This window comes from Dendropsophus ebraccatus, chromosome 5, assembly GCF_027789765.1.
Source record: "Dendropsophus ebraccatus isolate aDenEbr1 chromosome 5, aDenEbr1.pat, whole genome shotgun sequence".
Classification (NCBI taxonomy): Eukaryota; Metazoa; Chordata; class Amphibia; order Anura; family Hylidae; genus Dendropsophus; species Dendropsophus ebraccatus.
The window spans coordinates 68,712,451-68,734,733 of record NC_091458.1 but is presented as its reverse complement, the minus strand read 5'-3'; the positions used below and the strand labels follow the sequence as shown (position 1 = coordinate 68,734,733).

The 22,283-nt window shown below is 41.1% G+C and overlaps 1 protein-coding gene across 3 annotated transcripts; it reads left to right on the top strand.

Annotated features, from left to right (window-relative positions):
- The first annotated feature begins 843 nt into the window (after positions 1-843).
- On the top strand, positions 844-19,407 carry CCDC122 (coiled-coil domain containing 122). Of its 3 annotated transcripts, none has more exons than XM_069972302.1 (5): positions 844-910; positions 3,284-3,404; positions 10,975-11,373; positions 16,777-16,893; positions 18,967-19,407. In XM_069972302.1, the coding sequence occupies exons 1-5, from the start codon at positions 852-854 to the stop codon at positions 19,114-19,116; spliced, it is 846 nt and encodes a 281-aa protein (XP_069828403.1). In that variant the 5' UTR covers positions 844-851; the 3' UTR covers positions 19,117-19,407. The 3 variants fall into 3 exon arrangements, with proteins under 3 accessions (XP_069828403.1, XP_069828404.1, XP_069828405.1); XM_069972303.1 differs by lacking the exon at positions 844-910 and adding an exon at positions 1,403-1,459; XM_069972304.1 differs by lacking the exon at positions 844-910 and adding an exon at positions 1,636-1,662.
- The last annotated feature ends 2,876 nt before the right edge of the window (positions 19,408-22,283 follow it).

The window sequence follows — 22,283 nt, the reverse complement described above, 5'->3', positions numbered from 1 at the left end:
ATTACCAGCAGTGTGGTGCCTGAGAAGGTCTCTCTAATAGAGATGAGCGAACCTTGAGCATGCTCAAGTCCATCCGAACCCGAACTTTCAGCATTTGATTAGTGGTGGCTGCTGAACTTGGATAAAGCCCTAAGGCTATGTGGAAATCATGGATATAGACATTGGCTGTATCCATGATTTCCAGACAACCTTAGAGCTTTATCCAAGTTCAGCAGCCCCCGCTAATCAAATACCGAACGTTCGGGTTCGGATGGACTCGAACCCGGTTCGCTCATCTCTACTCTCTAACAAAGAATACGACCCCAGTATTGAAAATGACACATAGTATACAAGTTATAGAATTTACTCTGGGTCCCAGAAACTATAATTTTCACCTCAAATTTATCAGCTGCTGTATGCTCTGCAGGTAGTGGTTTATTCTTTCCAGTTGGACATGTGCTTTAGTTGCCACCTCTGTCCATGACAGGAACTGTCCAAAGCAGGAGAGGTTTTCTTTGGGGACTTGCTACTGCTCTGGACAGTTCCTGACATGGACAGAGGTGGCAGCAGAGAACAGCATGTCAGACTGGACAGAATACACCACTTCCTGCAGGACATACAGCAGCTGATAAGTACCTGAAGAATTTTGTTTTTTTAAAGTGAAGTTATTTATAAATCTTTATAACTTTCTTTCACCAGCTGACTTAAAAACAATGGTGGAGATTTATCAAACACGGTGTAAAGTAGAATTGGCTCAGTTGCCCCTAGTAACCAATCAGCTTCCACCTTTTATTTTCCAAAGAGTCTGTGATGAATGAAAGGTGGAATCTGATTGGTTGCTAGGGGCAACTGAGCCATTTTCACTTTACACCATGTTTGATAAATCTCCCCAAATATTTTTTATCTGGAATAACACTTCATTGATCTATAGGTACTGTAGTGTTTCTTTATTATTCATTATACTAATTCACAAAATTAGGAATACAGGTGCATTGCAGAGGCGTGTCTGTGGCCTTAGGCCGGGTTCACACTGAGCAAAACTAGCGGAATTCTGCAGCGAAATTGTCCGCCACGGAATGCCGTTAGCCTCCCTCTCATAATGGGAGTCTATGAGAGGCGCGCGCTGCTGCTCTCCCCACGCTGAAGAATGAACATGTTCATTCTTCAGCGCGGAGAGGCGCCGTGAGAACAGCAGCGCGCGCCTCCCATAGACTCACATTATGAGAGGGAGGCTAACGGCATTCCGTGGCGGACAATTTCGCTGCAGAATTCCGCTAGTTTTGCTCAGTGTGAACCAGGCCTAACAGTATGAATGTCCTCTGTTGCTCATAGCAAGTTAGTAACCAATCAGAGTTCAGCTTTCATTTTACCAGCACTCATTAATATATGAAAGCTAAGCTGTGATTGGTTGCTATGGGCATCAGAGAACACTCTCACTGTAAGACTGCTTGATAAATCTCCCCCTATGTACCTGAGCAAAGTTTGTATTTCTTTTTACTTCAACTGGCACAATATGGCAGTCTGTAAGCAGTGGCACTGTGAGGCACTGTGGCTCTGTCCATTAAATATAAATCTCTCCTTCCCTCTTTTACAGTTGTGGTCTGCATGCTGTAGTAGTAGCTCAGTGAGTGCCTGACCTGTAGACTCTAATAGCTGGGAGCCATAGTGTACAATAGCCCAGGTGTACAGTATAACAATATTTCTTTTACTGGCCTGTCATTTTATCTGTATGGAAACTGTCTGATAGGGAAGTGAAGATGGAGGGTGGGCAGCAGACTTTGCTTGTGATTGTGTACAGTGATTGGTTTTCAGGATGCAGCATGGTCTTTCTGCAGGGGCGGATTAACTTTACCATAGGCCCCGGGCTGTTCACCAAGCCTGGGCCCCCCCACCCCACTGTAACTATGGCAACACTAGCCTGGCGTTCATAGTACAGGACAGATAATGTCATGATGTCCTGATTTGTGCAAAATTGTCATAAAAAAACAGCGATTTTTTTGCAAATCATGGCGGAAGTGTAGCCAGGAGACAGTACACCACTGAAAGTATAAGTCTTTTTGGGTGGTCATGGGCCCCCCAGGAGCTCAGGGCCCCGGGCTGCCGCCCGAAACGCCCCTATTATAATCCACTACTGTCTTCCTGCCACACACTGGACTTTCTGAAAAAAACACCACTAAAAACACAGCAGCCAGATGTTACCTGAAAGTTAATGTGGAAAAATTAAATAAAATACTCAAATGATGTTTTCAACACTGAAATGTTCTAGTAAAAACACCAGAGAAAAACGCCACGTCTATAAGCACATTGGCATTTTTCAATAGAAATCTTGGAATCATATGATAAAAAGAAGCTGAAAAAAAACAGGGATAAAAATGCCTATAGTAATTAACACTAAAATGAGAAAATGCTAGAAAAACTGCCAAAAAAGGAAAAAAAAAAAAAACAGGAAAAAACATGGCTGCCAGTTTTTTTTTATTGTTTTGTCACATATTTTTTTAAGCTCAAAAAAATTCTGTGCAAAAGTTGTGTCAGAGGGCAGCCATAATACAGCAGCAGCAGAATAATGAGTACTGATCCATTTATTGGAAACACTGTTTTAATCAGCCTTTACATGGCTCAATCAATCACAGAGCAACCACATAAGCAATCACTAGATGGTTCATATGGCCCATTAATTCCAGCAGTGTCTCCCCTTACATTACCCATTTATACAGGGCGATGTGCAGTCAATAACGGCCCACACAAGGGAGGTCAACTCAAAGTCAACACACAAAGTCAACAAATGAGCATTTTCTTGTTTGTTGGCCGATCACCAACACATTTACATGGAACATATATGTATACAGTATATTTATATCACTAGCGTCATCCAGTCACATACTTTTCTACATTCTAAATGAGGACTACTCACTTTAGCTCTGTATGTACAGAACAAATGTGAATATGTAAAGAACAAGATCCTCTGATAGTAATTCTGTATTATATTTAGGTATTGTTGGGCAGAAACTTACATGTACATTAGGCCATACATTTTAGATATTTAGATAACAGGCCTGTTTATCTTGGCAGAGTGTACACATATTCTAAATGGGAAGAAAGACCCTGCCAGACACCTCTGAAGTTGGCTTATCTCCAGGATTGAACATGTTGAAGTCCATCATGCCTGACTGTTCTCTTCTCCCTGTTGCCAAAATTAACTGACTTTAACCTAATGCTTATGGTCAGCTTTAGATGTCAATTGTATTGCAGCACTGTAAGCCATAAGAATGTACATAAGTCATGATGTTTTACAATTATTTTGAAGATTTCAAGAAATGGCGGACCCAGTACCATGCCTAACAGAAGTAGTAATGCAAGTAACTCAGCAGCATCAAAGCCAAGCTTCTGAAATACAGAAAAGCAGACAAGCACTCACCCAGACTCAAGTCAGTAATCACCCCTAAAGGCATAAATATTGTTTTATAATTATAGTATTTAAAACATTGTTCAAGACTTTAAAAATCTTGATAGAATAACAAAAAACATAGTTTACTGTTAAGTCAGATGCCACTCCAGTACTCATGCTTCTGTCTTACCTGTCATTCTTCTGTCATTATAACTTTCAAAATCTAAATCAACAGTAGATGTGATATGAAGCAAGTTTGCAATATACATTCATCATTTTTTTAGTTAGCATGGAAAACGTGTAACTTCCTGTTTTCTAACAAATTTTCTCAAAAAACAGGAAACAGTCAGTAAACAGGAAGTCCTGTGTATCCTAGGCCATCTGAGCGCTCACAGAGAGAAGGCAGTCATGTGATTGATGGACACATTGAGTCGTGACTCTCTGTACTGGCCGGAATTCCTGTGTTTAGTCTGTTTTTTACAAACAGCATCGGTTAGGGCTGTATTAACAGCTGCTGCTGCCCTAGGCACTAAACCTGAAGACGCCCCATCTTCACTCACCAATTAGCATCAGGATTAGCAGATTGGTAGGTAATAGCTCAAGACATCACATTTAACACCGCCACACCAAACCTGAACAATACCGCCATACTGTGACTGGATAACACCTCCATAACAGGCCTGACCAGTACCGCCATACCCCCCCCTGGGTGGTGGGAGACTAGATAAATAAATAAAAAAAAAAGTTATTTTCTTCCCCCTTCTCCCTGGTGCTTCGCCCCTGCAAGGTGCTGCCCTAGGCACCGGACCACAGGTTCCTAGTGGTAAATACGGCCCTGGCACAAGTCAGAAAATCTGCCTTCATGATACTGGGCCTGGATTTCTGGTAAGTTCAGCTTTGTTTTACAGCATGATGACATCATCAAAAATAATGAATGTATATTGCAAACTTGCTTTATATCACATCTACTGTTGATTTGGATATTGAAAGTTATAACGACAGTGACACTTTAAGGCCAGTTCCACACGTAATGTACAGCAGTGGATTATATGCTGCCAGTTCCGAAGTGAAATCCGCTGCAATAGAGGATTTTTCATTCCACTGCGAGAATGTAAAGCCCCTTCCCACTTAACCCACCGCTGCCGGGCTAATATGTTACCTGCTCGCTCTCCCGCTTGCTTCCCAGGCTCCAGGGTGTCTCGCTCAGCCAATCAGTGGCTGTGGTGGGACAGCACACTGATTGGCTGAGCAGGACGCTAGGGAGCTGGGAGCCAGAAAAACAAGCGGAAGCACGGGCAGGTAACGTTTTAGGCACCTGGCAGTGGTGGGTTAAGGAGGAAGGGGCTTTTCATTATCGCAGTAGAATGAAAAATCCTCTGCAAGGATATAAAGCCATAGAAAATAAATTGCTGCAGAACTTGCAGCATGAAATCCACTGTGATACCCTACAAGTTAAACTCAAGTTAAAGTAGCTGTTTTCAGATTTGTTTTTCTTTCTAACTCCTGGAAAATCCCTTTAAGAAAGTTTTAGTGAAATGAAGTATTTCTTGGAATGTTGTCTTGACAGCAATATCTTTAACTATCTGGGGTCTCGTGACTAGAGAGAAACAAAACTTCAAGTAAAATAATACATTTGCTTTTTTCCCTTATCAGTTTATCTACAGGTAAAGAGATTTTCAAGGGTCGACAAAAAGCTTTATAAGGCTGTAAAATGGAAAACTAATAAACTTGTTATGTACTTACTGTGCCCTTTTCTGTGCATCTACTCACATACTGCATTACTATATCTCCCCTGTTGGTCCTCTGTTAACATTCAATAGCACGCTGTCTGATACATTCCTAACAGTTTACTAGGGCTCCTATAATGCAGTGTTCTACCCAAATCAAATGACTCCATGGCGTCTGGCTACACTTCTCAGAATGCAAATCACCAGAGTAAGCTCTGTGCAGTCATTTAGCCAGCAAGGAATGATGAGAAATTTCAGTTTTTAAGTCACCTGAATTGAAAATGCAGCACTAAGCTATAATACAGACTGAGGCCATATTCCCACACAGTATTTTGGTCAGTATTTAAAATAATAGATATGATATAAAGCAAGTTTTCATATCACATCCATTATTTTATTTTTTTTATCATGGAAAACACTGGACTTCCTGTTTTCTGACTTTTTTTTCTCAGAAAACAGGAAACAGTCAGAAAACAGGAAGTCCTGTGTATCCCAGGCCATCTGAGCGCTCACAGAGAAGGCAGTCATGTGATTGATGAATGCATTGAGCTGTGACTCTCTGTACTGGCTGGAATTCTAGTGTGGCCAAAAATGTACAAATCCTCTAAGGTGTAGATAAGTGAAAAAAAGAAATCCTGATGCAGCTTCTGTTTGGCCCCTTCTCCTGTTTTCTGCCTGCATTCAAGAGGAGAGCTTGAAGCAAGACCTGCCTACTCAGTGGGTCACCGGTTCTATCTGTGTTCTGTCTTGGCCACTGATTGGCTGAGCTGTCAAGTCCTGCTCCGAGTTCTTGTTTCAGAAACAGGCAAAAGAGATCAGCAGCAGGGACTATAACCAGATGAATGGGATCAGATATAGATAAGTATAGCTTTTTTTTCCTTCCTTTCTCTATAGCCTCAGGGATACAGACATTTTTTGGCCACACTGGATTATCTCTCTAAACTTAGGATCAGCGAGTAATGACCTTACAAAGGCAAATGGTATTATAAGTGTCCAGCAGTGCCACAGTTAGTAAGCACTCAGCACTTTCAGATAGGTAGAGGGGCACTCAGGGCTCTCAGGAATGCAGGTAGGCACTCATATTTAGAAGGGCAAGGGCAAGCCCTCTCCTTTGCTCTTTCTTTGCGCTCTTCTGAGAATATGTTGGCTGCAGGCTGCACTCCAAGAGCTCCTAGTTAGGTCTTAAAGGGGTTATCCAGCGCTACAAATGCATGGCCACTTTCTTTCAGAGACAACATGACTCTTGTCTCCAGTTCAGGTGCGATTTGCAATTAAGCTCCATTCACTTCAATGGAACTGAGCAGCAAAACCCCACCCAAGCTGGAGACAAGAGTGGGGCCATGTTTTTGTAGCGCTGGATAACCCCTTTAACCCTAGTTGTAGAGAGTTTCTTGTGCTTCACTAGTGACTGCCACCAGCAATGCAACCACATCTGCCAAAAAATTTTATAACCTCTGGTACCACCTACTGGGTCAGAAAAATACATGCCATAGACCTTGATATCTGTATGAACTGGCTGTCACTATCAGTGTTACTGGTATGACTTGGAAGAGGGGGAGCTTGGACAACAGTTTATAGCATTGTCCAATATAGAAGCCCCAGACCTTGGCTTCTGGAACTTTCCAATCACTACAATTTCTGTTAAAACTAAATAACATATTTAAGGTGTTCAAAAATAAGGTGTGATGTACCTATCCATCCCTACGAGCTCTATAGTTCTATAACTGTCATATTTAGCATGAGACCCAGTATAAAGTATTTCACAATAGTCATTTTTCAAAGCCCTAGAAAAGTAGAGGTACACTTTAAGATGTTCAGCATTTTATATAGATTAATTATGTATGAGTTTAAAAAATGGTCTTCAAAGGTGAACATATTCTTTTAAGTTTATGCAAGTTTAAAGTTATATAGTCTGAACAATTTTTACTTTCTTAGTGGGTAATTGAAATCATGCTACAATAAAAGAAGCATGGCTAAAACATTATTACCATAAAACATATGGTAGAAAGCTTATCCTTTATGAAGATTAAGCTGTCCATTGAAGAAGAAAAACCCAGATGGATAAGTTAGAGCAGCAGTCTGTGCAGCCTGCTTCTTAATCATTGCTGTTCATGCATCACCAGAGAGTACCTGGGAAACGATTTGTGATATCTCAATTTGCATGTCCTCATTTCTTTCTTTTTACCACTGCTAATACTCAACATCATATTAAAACACAAATATACATATTGTTACATGAACGCCAAAATGTTCCCAACTACTTATTTATCATATTATAACAACTATGCCACAATATCAACAAATTCTTCAGCGGGTATACCTATGTTACAAATTTATGGCATATCCACAGGGTGCACCACAATTTCCTGACAAGCATACTTGATTCAGCTGCCAACACCTGCAATGGAAAATCTATTTCTCCCCTCTCAGTGCTCAGAGGCATGAGTGTGCCAAACATCCATAGCAATTGCAGAAAGCATCCAGCACCCGATACAACAGTCCAAAATTTTTATTCCGCACACAAAGTTGAAAAATACCTAGCCAGTCCCTAAACAACCAACCCAAAACGCAGCTATATGTACCTAGGTCCTCAATTCTTATTTTATAGAATAACTAGTCATATTTGTTATCCAGAAAAAAATGGGTTACAATCCCCAAAAAAGCTTTGAATTAAAATTTCTAAATTTACCTAGCAAAATTCTAAATCTACCTAGCTAGGCAGAATTACTTTCAGGGTCCCAGGAGAGCTGTGTAACAAACCATGTGGAGGAGTAAAAGAGACGGCTAAACATCAAACCTTCCTAGATAAACAAAAAGATCAAGTAGAAAAGTTCTCCTCTGCACCACCAGGGCTTAATCAGTATACTGTATGTGCATATCAAGTTCACATACTGTATGCATGCAGTATACTGTTGAATTAAGATGCTGCACTCACCAATTCAGTCCAATTCAGCAAAACTTTAGGCCTTGAGTAAAATCGTGGGATAGAGACTCAAGGGCAACTGAATGTTTCACACACCTAACATTGTGCACTTCCACTAGGCCCCTCAGAGGCCTAGTGAAAGTGCAAAGCATTTGGTGTGTGAGGTGTCTTCCTAGAAAAATCCTCCTTGCTCTAGGCAGCTTAGCCTTTCATGAACCCAGGAAAGCTAGGTAACTCGCACATCGTCTAACACTATCTATATGGACAGTGAGTATAGCTCCACAATACTTGGAAACCATTATACATAAATAGGCAATATTGACATTAAGGCACCTGGAAAAGCAAGTTTACACTTTCTTTAACCCCTTCAGGACCAGGCTAATTTTCGTTTTTGCGTTTTCGTTTTTTCCTCCTTGTGCTTAAAAGGCCATAGCAGTTGCATTTTTACACCTACAGACCCACATGAACCCTTTTTTTTTGCGCCACTAATTGTACTTTGCAATGAAAGGCTGAATTTTTGCATAAAATATGCTGTGAAACCTGAAAAAAATTATATGCGTGGGGAAATTGAAAAAAAAAAACCACACAATTCTTTTTTTTTGGGGGGGGGGGGGGGGGGGGGGGCTTAATTTTTACACCGTGTGTCCTATGGAAAAACTGACTTGTTATGCATGTTCCTAAAGTTGTTATGATTTGTAACATGTATAACTTTTCTTGTATCTGATGGCTTGTAAAAAATTTAAACCATTGTTAACAAATAATGTTCCTTGAAATCGCTCTATTCCCATGCTTATAACGCTTTTATCCTTTGGTCTATGGGGCTGTGTGAGATGTCATTTTTTGCGCCATGATGTGTTCTTTCTACTCGTACCTTGATTGCACATATGCGACTTTTTGATCGCATTTTATTAAAATTTTTCTGGATTTGATGCGACCAAAAATGCACAATTTTGCACTTTGGGATTTTTTACTGTACAAGATCTGGAATGTGATAAATTCATATTTTGTGCGATTACGCACGCGGCTATACCAAACATGTTTATTTATTTTTTTTAATTTATAACATGGGAAAAGGGGGGTGATTCAAATTTTTATTAGGGGAGGGAGCTTTTTTTTTATTTTTTTTATTAACAACAACACTTTTTTTCTCTTTTACACTTATACTAGAAGCCCCCCTCGGGAACTTCTAGTATAAGCACTCTGATCTCTCATTAACATCTATGCTGTATAGATATACAGCATAGATCCATGTAATCAGTGTTCTATTGCTTTCGGCTGCTGCAGCCAAAAGCAGTAGAATGCCGAGCCGGGATCAGCGCCATTACAGCGCAGACCCCGGCCGGCACCAGACACGGAGATCGCTCCTCCGCAATCTCCCTACTAGACACCAGGGAAAAACTCCAATGAAGTTTTCAGATGCAGCTGTCAACTTTGACAGCTGCATTTGAAGACTTAATTAGCGGGCACGACGATCGGACCGTGCCCGCTAATAGTCGCGACCCCGGGCTACATGCGGCACCCAGGACCGCGGTGGTTCAGAGCGGGGTCGCCATGCGGCCCTGCTCTGAACGCCTCCACCTGCGCGAGGACGTACAGTTACGTCCTCGTGCATGAAGGGGTTAAGGACCAGTTCACTGGCGGAATTCAATGTCAATTCTTCCGAGTGGAGAGCCGCGGAGAGAGAAGGGGCGTGAGCCCTCCCATATACTGCCTGAATGACATGGAGGCTGGCGGGATTCCACGGAGGAGAGTTATTAACGCTGCGAGTCGGTAGGTGTGAAGGCACCCTAAACAAGGAACAAATAATACTGCCAGACCATTACAACTGCCATTACCACATACTGTTACTTAATAAAATCACTATTCCACTATTCCTCTACACAGTGGCCATATACTGTTAGAGTAAGGGCATTTCTTACAGATTTGAGGCAAATCCACATATCCCCGAATATGTAAGATGGAAAGTCGTCTCTTTGTAGATACCCAAAGTAATGAAACCAAATTTTTCATTTGCTGAACTATTGGTGTATTTGCATATCTGGTGGGATTTCTGTAAACTAGCCGATGTGTCACAGATCGACAGGAAATTTTCGGGGGAACTGGCATTTCTGAAAATCTTGCAATTCCACTGTTTCACTCTACAAGATTAGGGAACCTTTCAGTGTAGTTTACTCATGATGGCACTGCAGTAGATTAGGTTTAGTACTTTAGGAAGTTTTCTTCAGTTCTATTTGGCTGGCTTAATACCACTAATACATCTAGGAACCATGGCAAAAAAACTAGGATACCTGTAAGCCTGCTGCACTACTGTCATAAAAACAGAAAAAGGTATTCTGTACTGTTCATGCAATCTTTTTCCTCTACAGACATTGATAAAGGAAAAAACTGCATGCCTCTGTGCAATTTTGTGATTTTACTACCAATAACTTCAGTAAATAACCTCCCTGCGCTCCCTCTTACCAAGCTCTCCTTTTCACCCAACATGGTGTTGGCTCCAATCCCAGTTGCACTGTCAATTCACATAGCACCTGTTACATGGACTAAATGTATCTATCCCCATGTAACTCTATGAGCTGCTCAGTGAGTCTCATTGAGTTACATTTTGAAAGGGATCTTCGGTTTACCCCAAAACCCCAGTGTGAATTGATTAGAAGCAGTGGGAATTGGAAGTAGAAAAAAATGTAAATAGTCATCCTTCCTGGTGCTGGATATCACAACATCCTAACCACTTACAAAAGCAGTTTTTCGTGCTTGTTTGCTCCCCATCTCTTTTCTATTTTTCTTGTGTAATTTCTCCACACCCTTGATTTCTTACATTGTAGGACCTATGGACAGTGAATGTTTGCACACTTTTGTGGCTCCCCACTGTGGCTGCCACTATCATACATTGACCCTTTTTATTATGATAGAAATTAATTATGGCCTACGTAGGCTCCTAAATGGCATTGTCTTCATTTTAGACAGAGCTTTATGAACTTGAAACAGAGCTGAAGTCTGTTATACTAGAAACAAAAGATGTTGAAAGAAAGATCATCCAAGATGAAGACTCAATAGAAAATACTATGCATCAATGTGAAATCCTGGAGACCCAAAACCACTCCATTTATGCTGAGATCATCAAGCTTAAACTAGAAGTGGAAATTCAGAGAGAAGATTTGGTATCCACTTTGTCCAGAAATAATGGCTACCGGAAAAGAATTGCAGATAGTATTAAGGAGTTTTCTGCTGCAGAAAATAAACTACCTTTCATGATTGAGCTTAATAAGAAACGGGCTATGGTTCAACTATTAAAGAAGCAGAAGGAGGAGATGATCCTTGACCTGCATAATCCTGGGAGTGCTGCTGTAAAACAAGTGCAGGTTGGTAATGAAATTATGATGAAACGTAAATAGGGCAACATTACATAGTATATTAAGGAGGATGATTAATAAGTACAATATATATAGCAATTTAAGAAAGTGTCAAATATTTCAGATTTTGTCCATTAGTTGACTGGAAAAAAACATGTGAAAGAGAATTGTGAAAGTTCACAAAAATAACAAAGTGACTTAAGTTGTGGGGTATGGTTCCCCTTTGTTAGTGGTCTTTCCCAGCCAGCTGCTGAGATTCGGTTGGTTTATCTTATCACGTTACTGCATGATACACTGTCGTGACGAAACTATTCATGTGCAAACGATGACCAATGTCTGCTAAGGAATCCCCACTTAGTAGATGCTTCCTGTTTCTGACCACTATGTTGTATCCTAAACAGATCAGTGGTTGCAGTAAGGAACCACTGTCAGTACTATACACATTACTCACTTGTAACATCAGTTTAAAAGTAATTTTAAATTTGAAGGTCTAGGCCATAGGCAACTTGTAGAAACATATCAAAAGCTTTAAAGGGGAACTCCACATAAGGAAAACTTGTTTTCTATTAAAAGTACATTAAAAGTTATATAGATGTGTCTATACAATGTATTACTATATCTGTGCGGTTCTGTGCCACACTGGTAGGTGATTGTCATCCAGGAAGTGAAAAAAACTGGACTCTGTGCCAATCCACATTGTCTCCTGCTTCCACTGCTCTCACACCTTAGGAGACAAATATTCCATGCCTCTGTCTCACATTTTGTGTGTTTACTGAGATAAGGCTGGTGATGCAGACAGAGGGCAGGGCGTGATGTCACAGGAGGCTTGGCTGGATTCCCCAATGCCCTGAGTGATTCACCATCTCTGTCCAGTCAGAAGCAGGTACTGCAACTTCACTGATTGTGCAAAACTGTGCAGTGAGATTAGGGCGGTGTTCACACATGCTGGAGATTCATTACAGAACTACAGCTTATTCACAAAAAAGATGCAGTAACACAATTAAATTATGCTAAACGGCACAGAGGATCAGAGCCAGCACTGCCAATCCCACCTTGACAAAAAACAAGGCATAAACAGTATATGTTTATGTTCTGTGTAAGAAGGTCATGTGGCTTTCCCATGTCAGGTGAATTTATACCGTTGTATACTTGTAATATGTGCCATGATTAAGACGTTTCACCTCGCAACACGTTGGCCTGTTTTTAAGTGTTTGTTTTAGATGTTGACAATTTAAAGGACAACTCCCACGAAAATTATTTTTAGCTTATTTAACACACATTACAAAGTTATATAACTTAGTAATGTGGTTAAATACCCGGTCTGGCCCCCTTCCCCCACTTTCGGACCCCCGACCCCCCCCCGCCCGGAAGTTAAAGAATATATACATTACCTATTACGATCGTCATGGTCCTCTTCTCCCGGGCGGCATCTGGTGACGACGACGTCAGAGCCGGGGGGGGGCGGTCCGGGTCTTCTTCCTCCTCGGCGTCTTCATAGAGAGTGAATGGGACGGAAAAGGCTGCTGGTGCACATGCGCACCAGCAGCCTTTTCATTGGCTGGAGCGCATCACATGGCTTCCAGCTTCGTCAGCCCTGATTGGCTGAGGTTGCTGGAAGCCATGTGATGCGCTCCAGCCAATGAAAAGGCTGCCGGTGCGCAAGCGCACTGGCAGCCTTTTCCATCCCCAGGACCCGGAAATCAGAGACATCGCTGGACGGCGGACGGCGGTGACCGTGAGGCGGACGGCGGGCGAATGGAGTGGTGATCGTCACCGGAGGGATGGTGAGTATGGTGTCTGTGTGTGTCTGTGTTTTTTTTTTTTGGGCGGGGTCCCGCGGGAGTTGCCCTTTAATAAAGGACTTAAATTTTATGAAGCTGGAGACCGACAACTTCCTTTTACTTTGTAAACAGTATATCCTATTTAAGATAATTGGATGAAATCCTTATTGTGGAGCTCAACTTGAAAGATAAAAGATGCTTGATTATAATATGTGTGTGGAGATAAAAAGAAAAAAAATTTAATTAAATTCAAAAAGTTATTTTCTTTATTTCAATATTAGTGTTACAGGTAGAGAATACAGCATGCTGTGTGGTGTTACAGGTAGAGAATACAGCGTGCTGTGTGGTGTTACAGGTAGAGAATACAATGTGCTGTGTGGTGTTACAGGTAGAGAATACAGCGTGCTGTGTGGTGTTACAGGTAGAGAATACAGCGTGCTGTGTGGTGTTACAGGTAGAGAATACAGCGTACTGTGTGGTGTTACAGGTAGAGAATACAGCGTGCTGTGTGGTGTTACAGGTAGAGAATACAGAGTGCTGTGTGGTGTTACAGGTAGAGAATACAGCGTGCTGTGTGGTGTTACAGGTAGAGAATACAGCGTGCTGTGTGGTGTTACAGGTAGAGAATACAGCGTACTGTGCGGTGTTACAGGTAGAGAATACAGCGTGCTGTGTGGTGTTACAGGTAGAGAATACAGCGTGCTGTGTGGTGTTACAGGTAGAGAATACAGCGTGCTGTGTGGTGTTACAGGTAGAGAATACAGCGTGCTGTGTGGTGTTACAGGTAGAGAATACAGAGTGCTGTGTGGTGTTACAGGTAGAGAATACAGCGTGCTGTGTGGTGTTACAGGTAGAGAATACAGCGTGCTGTGTGGTGTTACAGGTAGAGAATACAGCGTACTGTGCGGTGTTACAGGTAGAGAATACAGCGTGCTGTGTGGTGTTACAGGTAGAGAATACAGCGTGCTGTGTGGTGTTACAGGTAGAGAATACAGTGTGCTGTGTGGTGTTACAGGTAGAGAATACAGAGTGCTGTGTGGTGTTACAGGTAGAGAATACAGTGTACTGTGTGGTGTTACAGGTAGAGAATACAGCGTGCTGTGTGGTGTTACAGGTAGAGAATACAGTGTGCTGTGTGGTGTTACAGGTAGAGAATACAGCGTGCTGTGTGGTGTTACAGGTAGAGAATACAGTGTGCTGTGTGGTGTTACAGGTAGAGAATACAGCGTGCTGTGTGGTGTTACAGGTAGAGAATACAGTGTGCTGTGTGGTGTTACAGGTAGAGAATACAGCGTGCTGTGTGGTGTTACAGGTAGAGAATACAGTGTGCTGTGTGGTGTTACAGGTAGAGAATACAGCATGCTGTGTGGTGTTACAGGTAGAGAATACAGCGTGCTGTGTGGTGTTACAGGTAGAGAATACAGCGTGCTGTGTGGTGTTACAGGTAGAGAATACAGCGTGCTGTGTGGTGTTACAGGTAGAGAATACAGCGTGCTGTGTGGTGTTACAGGTAGAGAATACAGTGTGGTGTGTGGTGTTACAGGTAGAGAATACAGCATGCTGTGTGGTGTTACAGGTAGAGAATACAGCGTGCTGTGTGGTGTTACAGGTAGAGAATACAGCGTGCTGTGTGGTGTTACAGGTAGAGAATACAGCGTGCTGTGTGGCATTACAGGTAGAGAATACAGTACGCTGTGGGGGTGGAAACACAATGAAATGATAAAAGTACTGCAAATAATTCAGTAACACAATAAAACCTAAATGTGTGAACATAGATTAGATGTTCTGCAACAGATTTGGGCAGGGAATGGGCAGGGTGGAGGACTGTGATCAACAGCTGAGGGAAAGCATTGCATTCTGGAACCAGTAGTGCTGTACACAACTGCTCAACCAGGAAGTACAACCACACAATACAGAACAAAAACCCCAAAACAAATAGATTTTTGCTCATTTCCAAACTGGGATAGATAGGTAAGTAATGCTATTTGCTTCTGCAGAAGTTTGGAGTTCCCCTTTAAATGGTGGGTTCTTGGTGTTCATACCCCCACTGATCACTGGAAAGTGCACTGCTTATCCTTGCAGTGTGCATGCAACAAGAGTCAGGTCAATAGACTTTGTGGGTCCTGTGTATGGGTCACATGGACAAAGCTGTTAGAAAATGTGTGCTTATTGATTTGTTCTAGTGACTTTTGGGGGTCTGAACATGCAGACCACCCACCGATCAAAAATTCTGATATGCCTGAATGACATGTCAATTTTTTTTAGCAAGTGATAGCGCAAGTAGCACTCAGCACTCTCCCCCAACACCCCTCAGTGAGGGCTTGCAGGCCCTTCTTCTTTCCCCATGGCTTTTGAAGACCATAAATCAGTATCTTCAGTGCATCTCTATAAGAGCTTCTTTAAATGCCCTTAATAAAGAGAACCTTTTAACTGGTTTGAAATGCTATGTAGCAATGGTTTAGGGTCCAGTCTCAAAGCTGTTTTCATGAAGCCTGCCCAGTCCAGCAATGTAATACAATATGACCTGAAACAGAGAGCAGAGTCTTGAACTTGCTTTAGTCTTGATCTTCTCACCAGTGAAGCCAAATAGGACATGCCTTATTATACACGAATGAAGCTAGATGCATCAGAAACTGTGAATAAAACAGGTCAAATTGTATTACATTGGGCTTCATACAAGCAGTTTTGGGACAGTAAACCCCAGTTGCATGCACTGGTGGTTTAGCGTTCCAAAACTAGTACACAGGTTCCCTTTAACTATTTTGATTGTTTTAGCAATGTAGAAGTCATAACAATAAAACAGTAAAAGGTAAAACATATCTGCAAATATCAATCTACTATATAATCTAGAATGAAATTAAACCTGCAGGAAACAATCTGTTTGATTGCTACTAGCAACTATTCTCTTAAATTTATGCTAAAACTTTTTCATACTAACACTTTGTAATACTCCATCTCTATAAATCATCACACAATCCAGTACACTGTAAAATACCCAGGGAAGATTTGTAAAACTAGTGCGAAAGAAGAAGATGACTTTGACCTTTACATCCGATGAGGATTATAGAAATCAAAGCAATAATCTGGAATGGTTTATCTTGGTTTCAGGCCAAGACACGTTCAGTATCAATAAACCATTGTATATTTTGTGATCTTTGTATTTCAGAGGAATGAGCCTTGGACATTTTATAAGTTTATACAGTTCAATATGAAATACGCAAGCAATTCTCAGGATAGATTCATTTAAAAAAGGTCAAACCAATAACAATACATTAGTAGCACATAATATTAACAAAAGTTTTCGAAAGCAGTAAGAATTTAAGTTAAATAAGGATTTTCTAATAAGGTGAGTGGGTGACTGTCAGATGAAGGTTTCCTGTTCCTTATTCTCTAAATGCTTACTGCTTAAATAAATAGGAGTTATGAAAGCCATTTATTGTGAGCACTTGGGTAGTTATTGCTTTTGGCTGAAATCTGTTTTTGGTCAGAGAGTAAATCTTACAACTATATTATTGGGAATCTACTTGACTCTTACCTGTTTGTAAAGTAATACAATAATGTTTTCCTTCCAAGCCCAAGTGTCATAGAGGCAATGCTAAGACAGATTCCCTTTAATATTTCCTATATACAGGAGGAAATACTATATATAAGTGAGCAAATCAAAGCAATAACAGAGTGTATCAATGCAAAAAAGAAGATATATGAAGAGGAAATTGAAAGGCATGCTGTGCTTAGAAAAGACATACAGGCAAGTAATGGCACTTTTTAGTTGACATAACAAAGTTGCTGTATTTTTTTGGAGCTAGCATTTTCTTGTCAGCCTGCTTCCTCCTCTCCTTATTTCAGGTGCAGAGATTTTCAAACCGCATTTGAATTACATTTTCAGTACTACGGGATTCCAGTATAGTAATAAATCTCAGGAGTCCCCAAGATGCCCCCAATTTTTTTGTATATAATAGATAGCTGTACAACTAAGTAATCTACTATTAGCATAACCATCCTGGAGCTACATCTGAACTGTTATTATATTGATGTTTTGGGTTTATTTGCAATTTGCAGTTTACAAACAACCTCTCTGTCGACCTTTCTCAATCAGTCAGATTGCTTAGATTGTTACAATAACACAGAATGTAGGTTAGAGAGAAGTATGTTGTATGGCTGTAGCTGTGACCTGCACTTAGGGCTGTCGACACAGCTATATTTCTACCTCTTGCCAAGCTCCCACTGTGGCTGGCGCCACACCCCGAAAGTCAGGGTACATGTCCTTTGCAGTTTGAGACACAAAAATACAACAACTTTACTGAAGAGCTTTGAGAATACAACAGTACACGTTTTGTAGGCAATACCAATCTTTACACAGACTTGAGTGCTTGACTTAGTGCTTGAGGTAGGTGCTTGGAAAGAGTAGAAGCAGTAGTGTTTTGTAGAAGGTAGAGAGAGGAGGAGAGGAGTTTGCCAGAGGAGCTCTATGCCCAATGTAGCCCTTGTACTTTAGTAGAGATCTGTAGTAAAGTAATACTCGTACTCAAGTCTGACCGCCTTCTGCCTCCTGGTATCATCGAACCCTTCCCAGGTGGGTAGCATGAGCCCCAGTCGTTGGTTATCTGGGTGTAGCTAGGTGTCCAAGGTTTCCCATTTACCTGCACTACACCGTAGGATACGTAGACCTTTATATAAATGTAGCTTTGTCCTACTGGGATAAGCTCCTATTGCTTCAGGAGTCTGTCCTACACTTTTTTGACACGTTCCTGGCATGGGATAGGGTATTCCTTGGTGGCTGCTCTCCCCTACTTGTTGCTTAGCACTGCATAGTGTAAGTAGTAGTTGCTTTGGAAGAAATCTTTGTGACAGCTAGTCTCTCCGACATCTGTTCACACTGAGTACTTGGTCTGAACTGAACTACACTTTCTCCCACACAGAGCTCACTCCTCCTACAGGGGGTAAGTGTGCAAGAGAGCAAGAACAGGATAGGTTAGAAAAGAAAGAGCAAATGGGGAACGGCATACTTTATGCACTACTTGTTTAACCTGAGAACTTTAGGACGGGTGCATAAGAGAAAACACCAGTGGTGGGACATCACATATGCAACAGTCTGCCATTGCAGTCTTTTTTTATACATGACTTTATGGAATAAGAACCATACTTGAGCACCCCATTAGGAGTATTATATGATATAGTGAATTGGATTATCTATATATTCTGCCTGTGTACATGTTAAAAAGTTATTTCAGTATCAGAAGATTATATCTCAATAAATGTATAAGCACAACTTATATAACATTGACATATATGTTTATGGCCAATAGAAATAGTTCTGCTAGCTTTTACCACCTCTACCTTGGGATGACGTGTTGTCTCAGGAGAAGGTAAGTGGGAGATAGTTGAGAAAGACAGAAGGCATTACTGTTGCCTCGTACCATCAGGCGTGAGGAAGCCGGTGCTGCGGTCCTTTTTTTGAACCGCAGCCTGGCTCTCGCATGCATATTGCATCAAGCCTGGTAAATAGATATAACAGCAATCTCATTTTAGACATTCGTGGTGGTCTGAACAACCCGACCAATCAAAACTTTTGACCTGTTTTTGTGACATGAAAACGTTTTGCAAATAACTGGGACACTTTAAAAAAGATACCTCCTTGTATCTAAACACTAGCTATTAATACAAGAATCACCCAAGAATTACTTATTATTTATCTTGCACATCTTTTAAGGAAACCTATTATCTATATCTAATTGTAATAAAGGATATTTACTATTATAGTATGTGATAAGACAAGACTGCAGAATAATTCTGTTTTATGTTATTTCAATTGGCATAACAGGTGCAGAAGAAAAGATACCATGCTATAATAAAACGACTCCATTCTCAGTTAAATAAGGCACAGCAAAACAGAAGACATTATCAGTGGAAGATTGAAGAGCTGGAAAAAACAGCATCCGGTCTAAGGCAGCGTGTTGGGATGATCCTGTGATATTTTAAGCTCTCTGAACTGCTGCTGTTTTTTTTTCTCTCAAATTTTTAAACAAGTTTATTGATTTGTAGCTATTCCATTGTTCTAATTTAACTTCATTGCCTTTCCCTTTTATTGCTTTATTTTACCCCATACGGTTCCGGATCTGTTCAGCCGTTGACTGATTTGTTACTTTGTGCCCCTAGATGCATGAACCACAGCTCTTATTAAAATCTAAAAATCCTAGTAGCCTTTCTAGTTCAGTTCAGTACATGAATATGCAATGTGAATATAAGTTATAAGTGTGACTGTTTGGATGTTGATATTTTAATAAATCAGTTATTTTTCTATTCTGACAATTGGTTCTTGTTTTTTGTGAAAATTTGTTATAATTAAAATAATGAGATGCGTTAACACAGAACTGCCTGCAGGTAACAACACAAGGTATTGTCTACACTGCATAAATTACAATACAAAATAATTGCAGCCTTCAAAATGGGTAATGAAGACATATTACAAATTTGCTGAAGCACCAATTTAAGTCTTTGTTTATATTGCGGTTTGCCTATATGTTACATGCAGTGGCAGATTAAAAGTACCCTGGGCCCCGGGCTGTCCACCCAACCTGGTCTCCCCCCCCCCCCCCCCCCCCCCCCCCCCCCCCCCCCCCCCCCCCCCCCCCCCCCCCCCCCCCCACGCTGTCCCCAATAAACACTGCCTGCCTCCCCTCCCTGCTGGCCCCAATAAACATAATGTTTGGTCCCTTGCTGCTACCCCCAGTAAGCATTGTCCACCCCACCTCCACTGCCCCCAATAAACATATTGCCACTTGTTCACCCGCTGTTGCCCCCAATAAATATATTGCCACCTGGTTTCCTGCTGTTGCCCCCCCCCCCCAGGTCACAGCTGCACAGAGGTTGTCAGGAGAGGAGGGGCTGATCTTATAGGGGAGGTCACGAGGTCACAGCAGCACAGAGGATGTCAGGAGAGGAGGGTGCTGATCTATAGGGGAGGTCACAGCAGCACATTTACAAGAACATAAAGGCATGTGCCTCTTCAATGTCCAGAAAATACCTAGTGACTATGGGGGACATTTTTCAAGGGGTTTGCGCATAATTTTTGGTGAATAATTGCATTTTTCACCCATTTTTGGTATAAGTTCTATTTATGAACCAGTATTTGACAGGTGAATATTTTTAGATGCGACTTTTTTTTAATCTGCCTGTTTTAAGTATTCACCCAAAAGTTCGCATAATCTGGGATTTGCGACTTTTTAAAAAGTCACATAAACAGGCGTAAGCTTATGTCTGGTCAGAACCAGGTGAATAAAACTGCGTAATTTTTTCATAGTTGCGCCTTTTTTGCGCCTTTTTATTTAGATGCATTTATTATGGCAGTGCTACATGTTAATGAATAAGTCACAAGATATTAGAACAAAATACACACCAATCCCCATTAGAATAGTTGCACTTATTAGACTCCTTAGTAAATGACCCACTATGTGTCTTGACTTGACCCTTAAAGTGTGGTTTATTGCGCTAGTCAAAACATTTATATGTTTTTCCTCATTGACTCTATTTATTGCTCAGTGACTTTGTACTGGTATTAGCCTCTCCTGGTTTGACCCTAGCTTGCTGACTACCCGACATTGTGTTTATTTGTCCTTGTCTTATAATTGTCTCAAGTTTGTCTCGTATTTGTCCCATGTCCTGTTCTACCTATATTAGCATAGGGGACGTCTCCAAGTTGTCCTAGTTGAGGCAAATAGGCAGGGGCAGTGGGCATGGGGTAGCATCAGGGCTGCACTTGTCTCTGCGTCACCTGTCCTGTTCCCTGACCTGTCCTCACAATAGTGCTGTACATACATTTAAACAGCATCATATTAATACATACTTCAGAATATAGAAGGTTGTGGGGGAGTGGATCAGCTCACCTGGGAATGGCAGACAATAGGCTCCCTGGATGTTTGGAGGGGGATGGGTGGGTGCACGGATCCCACACGCGGCCGAGCGTGGATTCACAGTAGAAATGGAGGAAAGAAGAGAGGTATACGGTCCAGCACTCCAAGATGTTCGGGAAAAATGGACTAGTAAAACATAACTTTTAATCTATACTGTTAAAAATAACATGTTAAAACCAACGCGTTTCGCGCCATGGCGCTTAATCATGATTAAGCGCCATGGCGCGAAACGCGTTGGTTTTAACATGTTATTTTTAACAGTATAGATTAAAAGTTATGTTTTACTAGTCCATTTTTCCCGAACATCTTGGAGTGCTGGACCGTATACCTCTCTTCTTTCCTCCATTTCTACTTCAGAATATACAATGCTACTTAGGAAGAATATTTGTTAATACAGCATTATTATATTACTGAAACATGCCACTATTTTTTTATAGACGGAGGTGGCAGCATAGAGAACTGTGTCAGACTGGAAACAATATACAACTTCCTTCAGGACATACAGCAGCTCAAAAGTACTGGGTGACTGGAATTTTTTTAATAGAAGTAAATTTTTTCCCGCTGAAGTACACCCCTAAAGAGGTTTTCCAGGCAAATTAGACTAATGAACTATCCAGCACTGGCATTAAGGTAAAAACTGGCAGCGATGGCAACAGATTAATTGCTTACAGTAGCATAAGACATTTGAACAGACAGATATAGAGAGAAGACCGAATGATTCTACTATAGTTATTGCAGGTTGTGAACTTTTCTGAAGGAATGGGGATTCAGGTTGCAGGAGAAATCTAGAAGATAATGATATAAGGCGCAGAAAAGAGGAGAGCAGAAAAGAAGAACTTTTCAGGACTAGAGTACAGTCTTATATATTATTGATATAAAACTGAATACAGTGATCAATGGGTTGCCAGTGAAGGGAGGAGAAGTAAATTACCTGAGCAGCAGAGTTGGTGGTGGATTAGGAGGGAGCAAGAATATTAAATGGAAGTCCAAACTTAAGGATGTTGCAGTAGTCTAGGTAAGGAATTATCATGACATTCACTATTATTATTTTTTTTACTCAAGTTTGAATAAACTTTTTGTTGTTGTTGTTTTTGTGAGATAGAAAATCCAAGGAATGGTAAGGGTTTGGAATTGTGGTTTGAAAGATAAAAATCAAATAATCAAAAATAGAAAATTGCTGCAGCAAACTGCAAGTCAGGACCGTATATACTCCCCCCGGCATACACAC

Bases quoted from the DNA above. Each gene is read 5' to 3' on its own strand.
- CCDC122 (XM_069972302.1), top strand. From the start codon at position 852: ATGTTTGATAAATCTCCCCAAATATTTTTTATCTGGAATAACACTTCA. The intron at 3,405-10,974 runs GTCAGTAATCAC...TCTTCATTTTAG, and splicing joins AAGCACTCACCCAGACTCAA to ACAGAGCTTTATGAACTTGA. The intron at 11,374-16,776 runs GTTGGTAATGAA...TCCTATATACAG, and splicing joins CTGCTGTAAAACAAGTGCAG to GAGGAAATACTATATATAAG.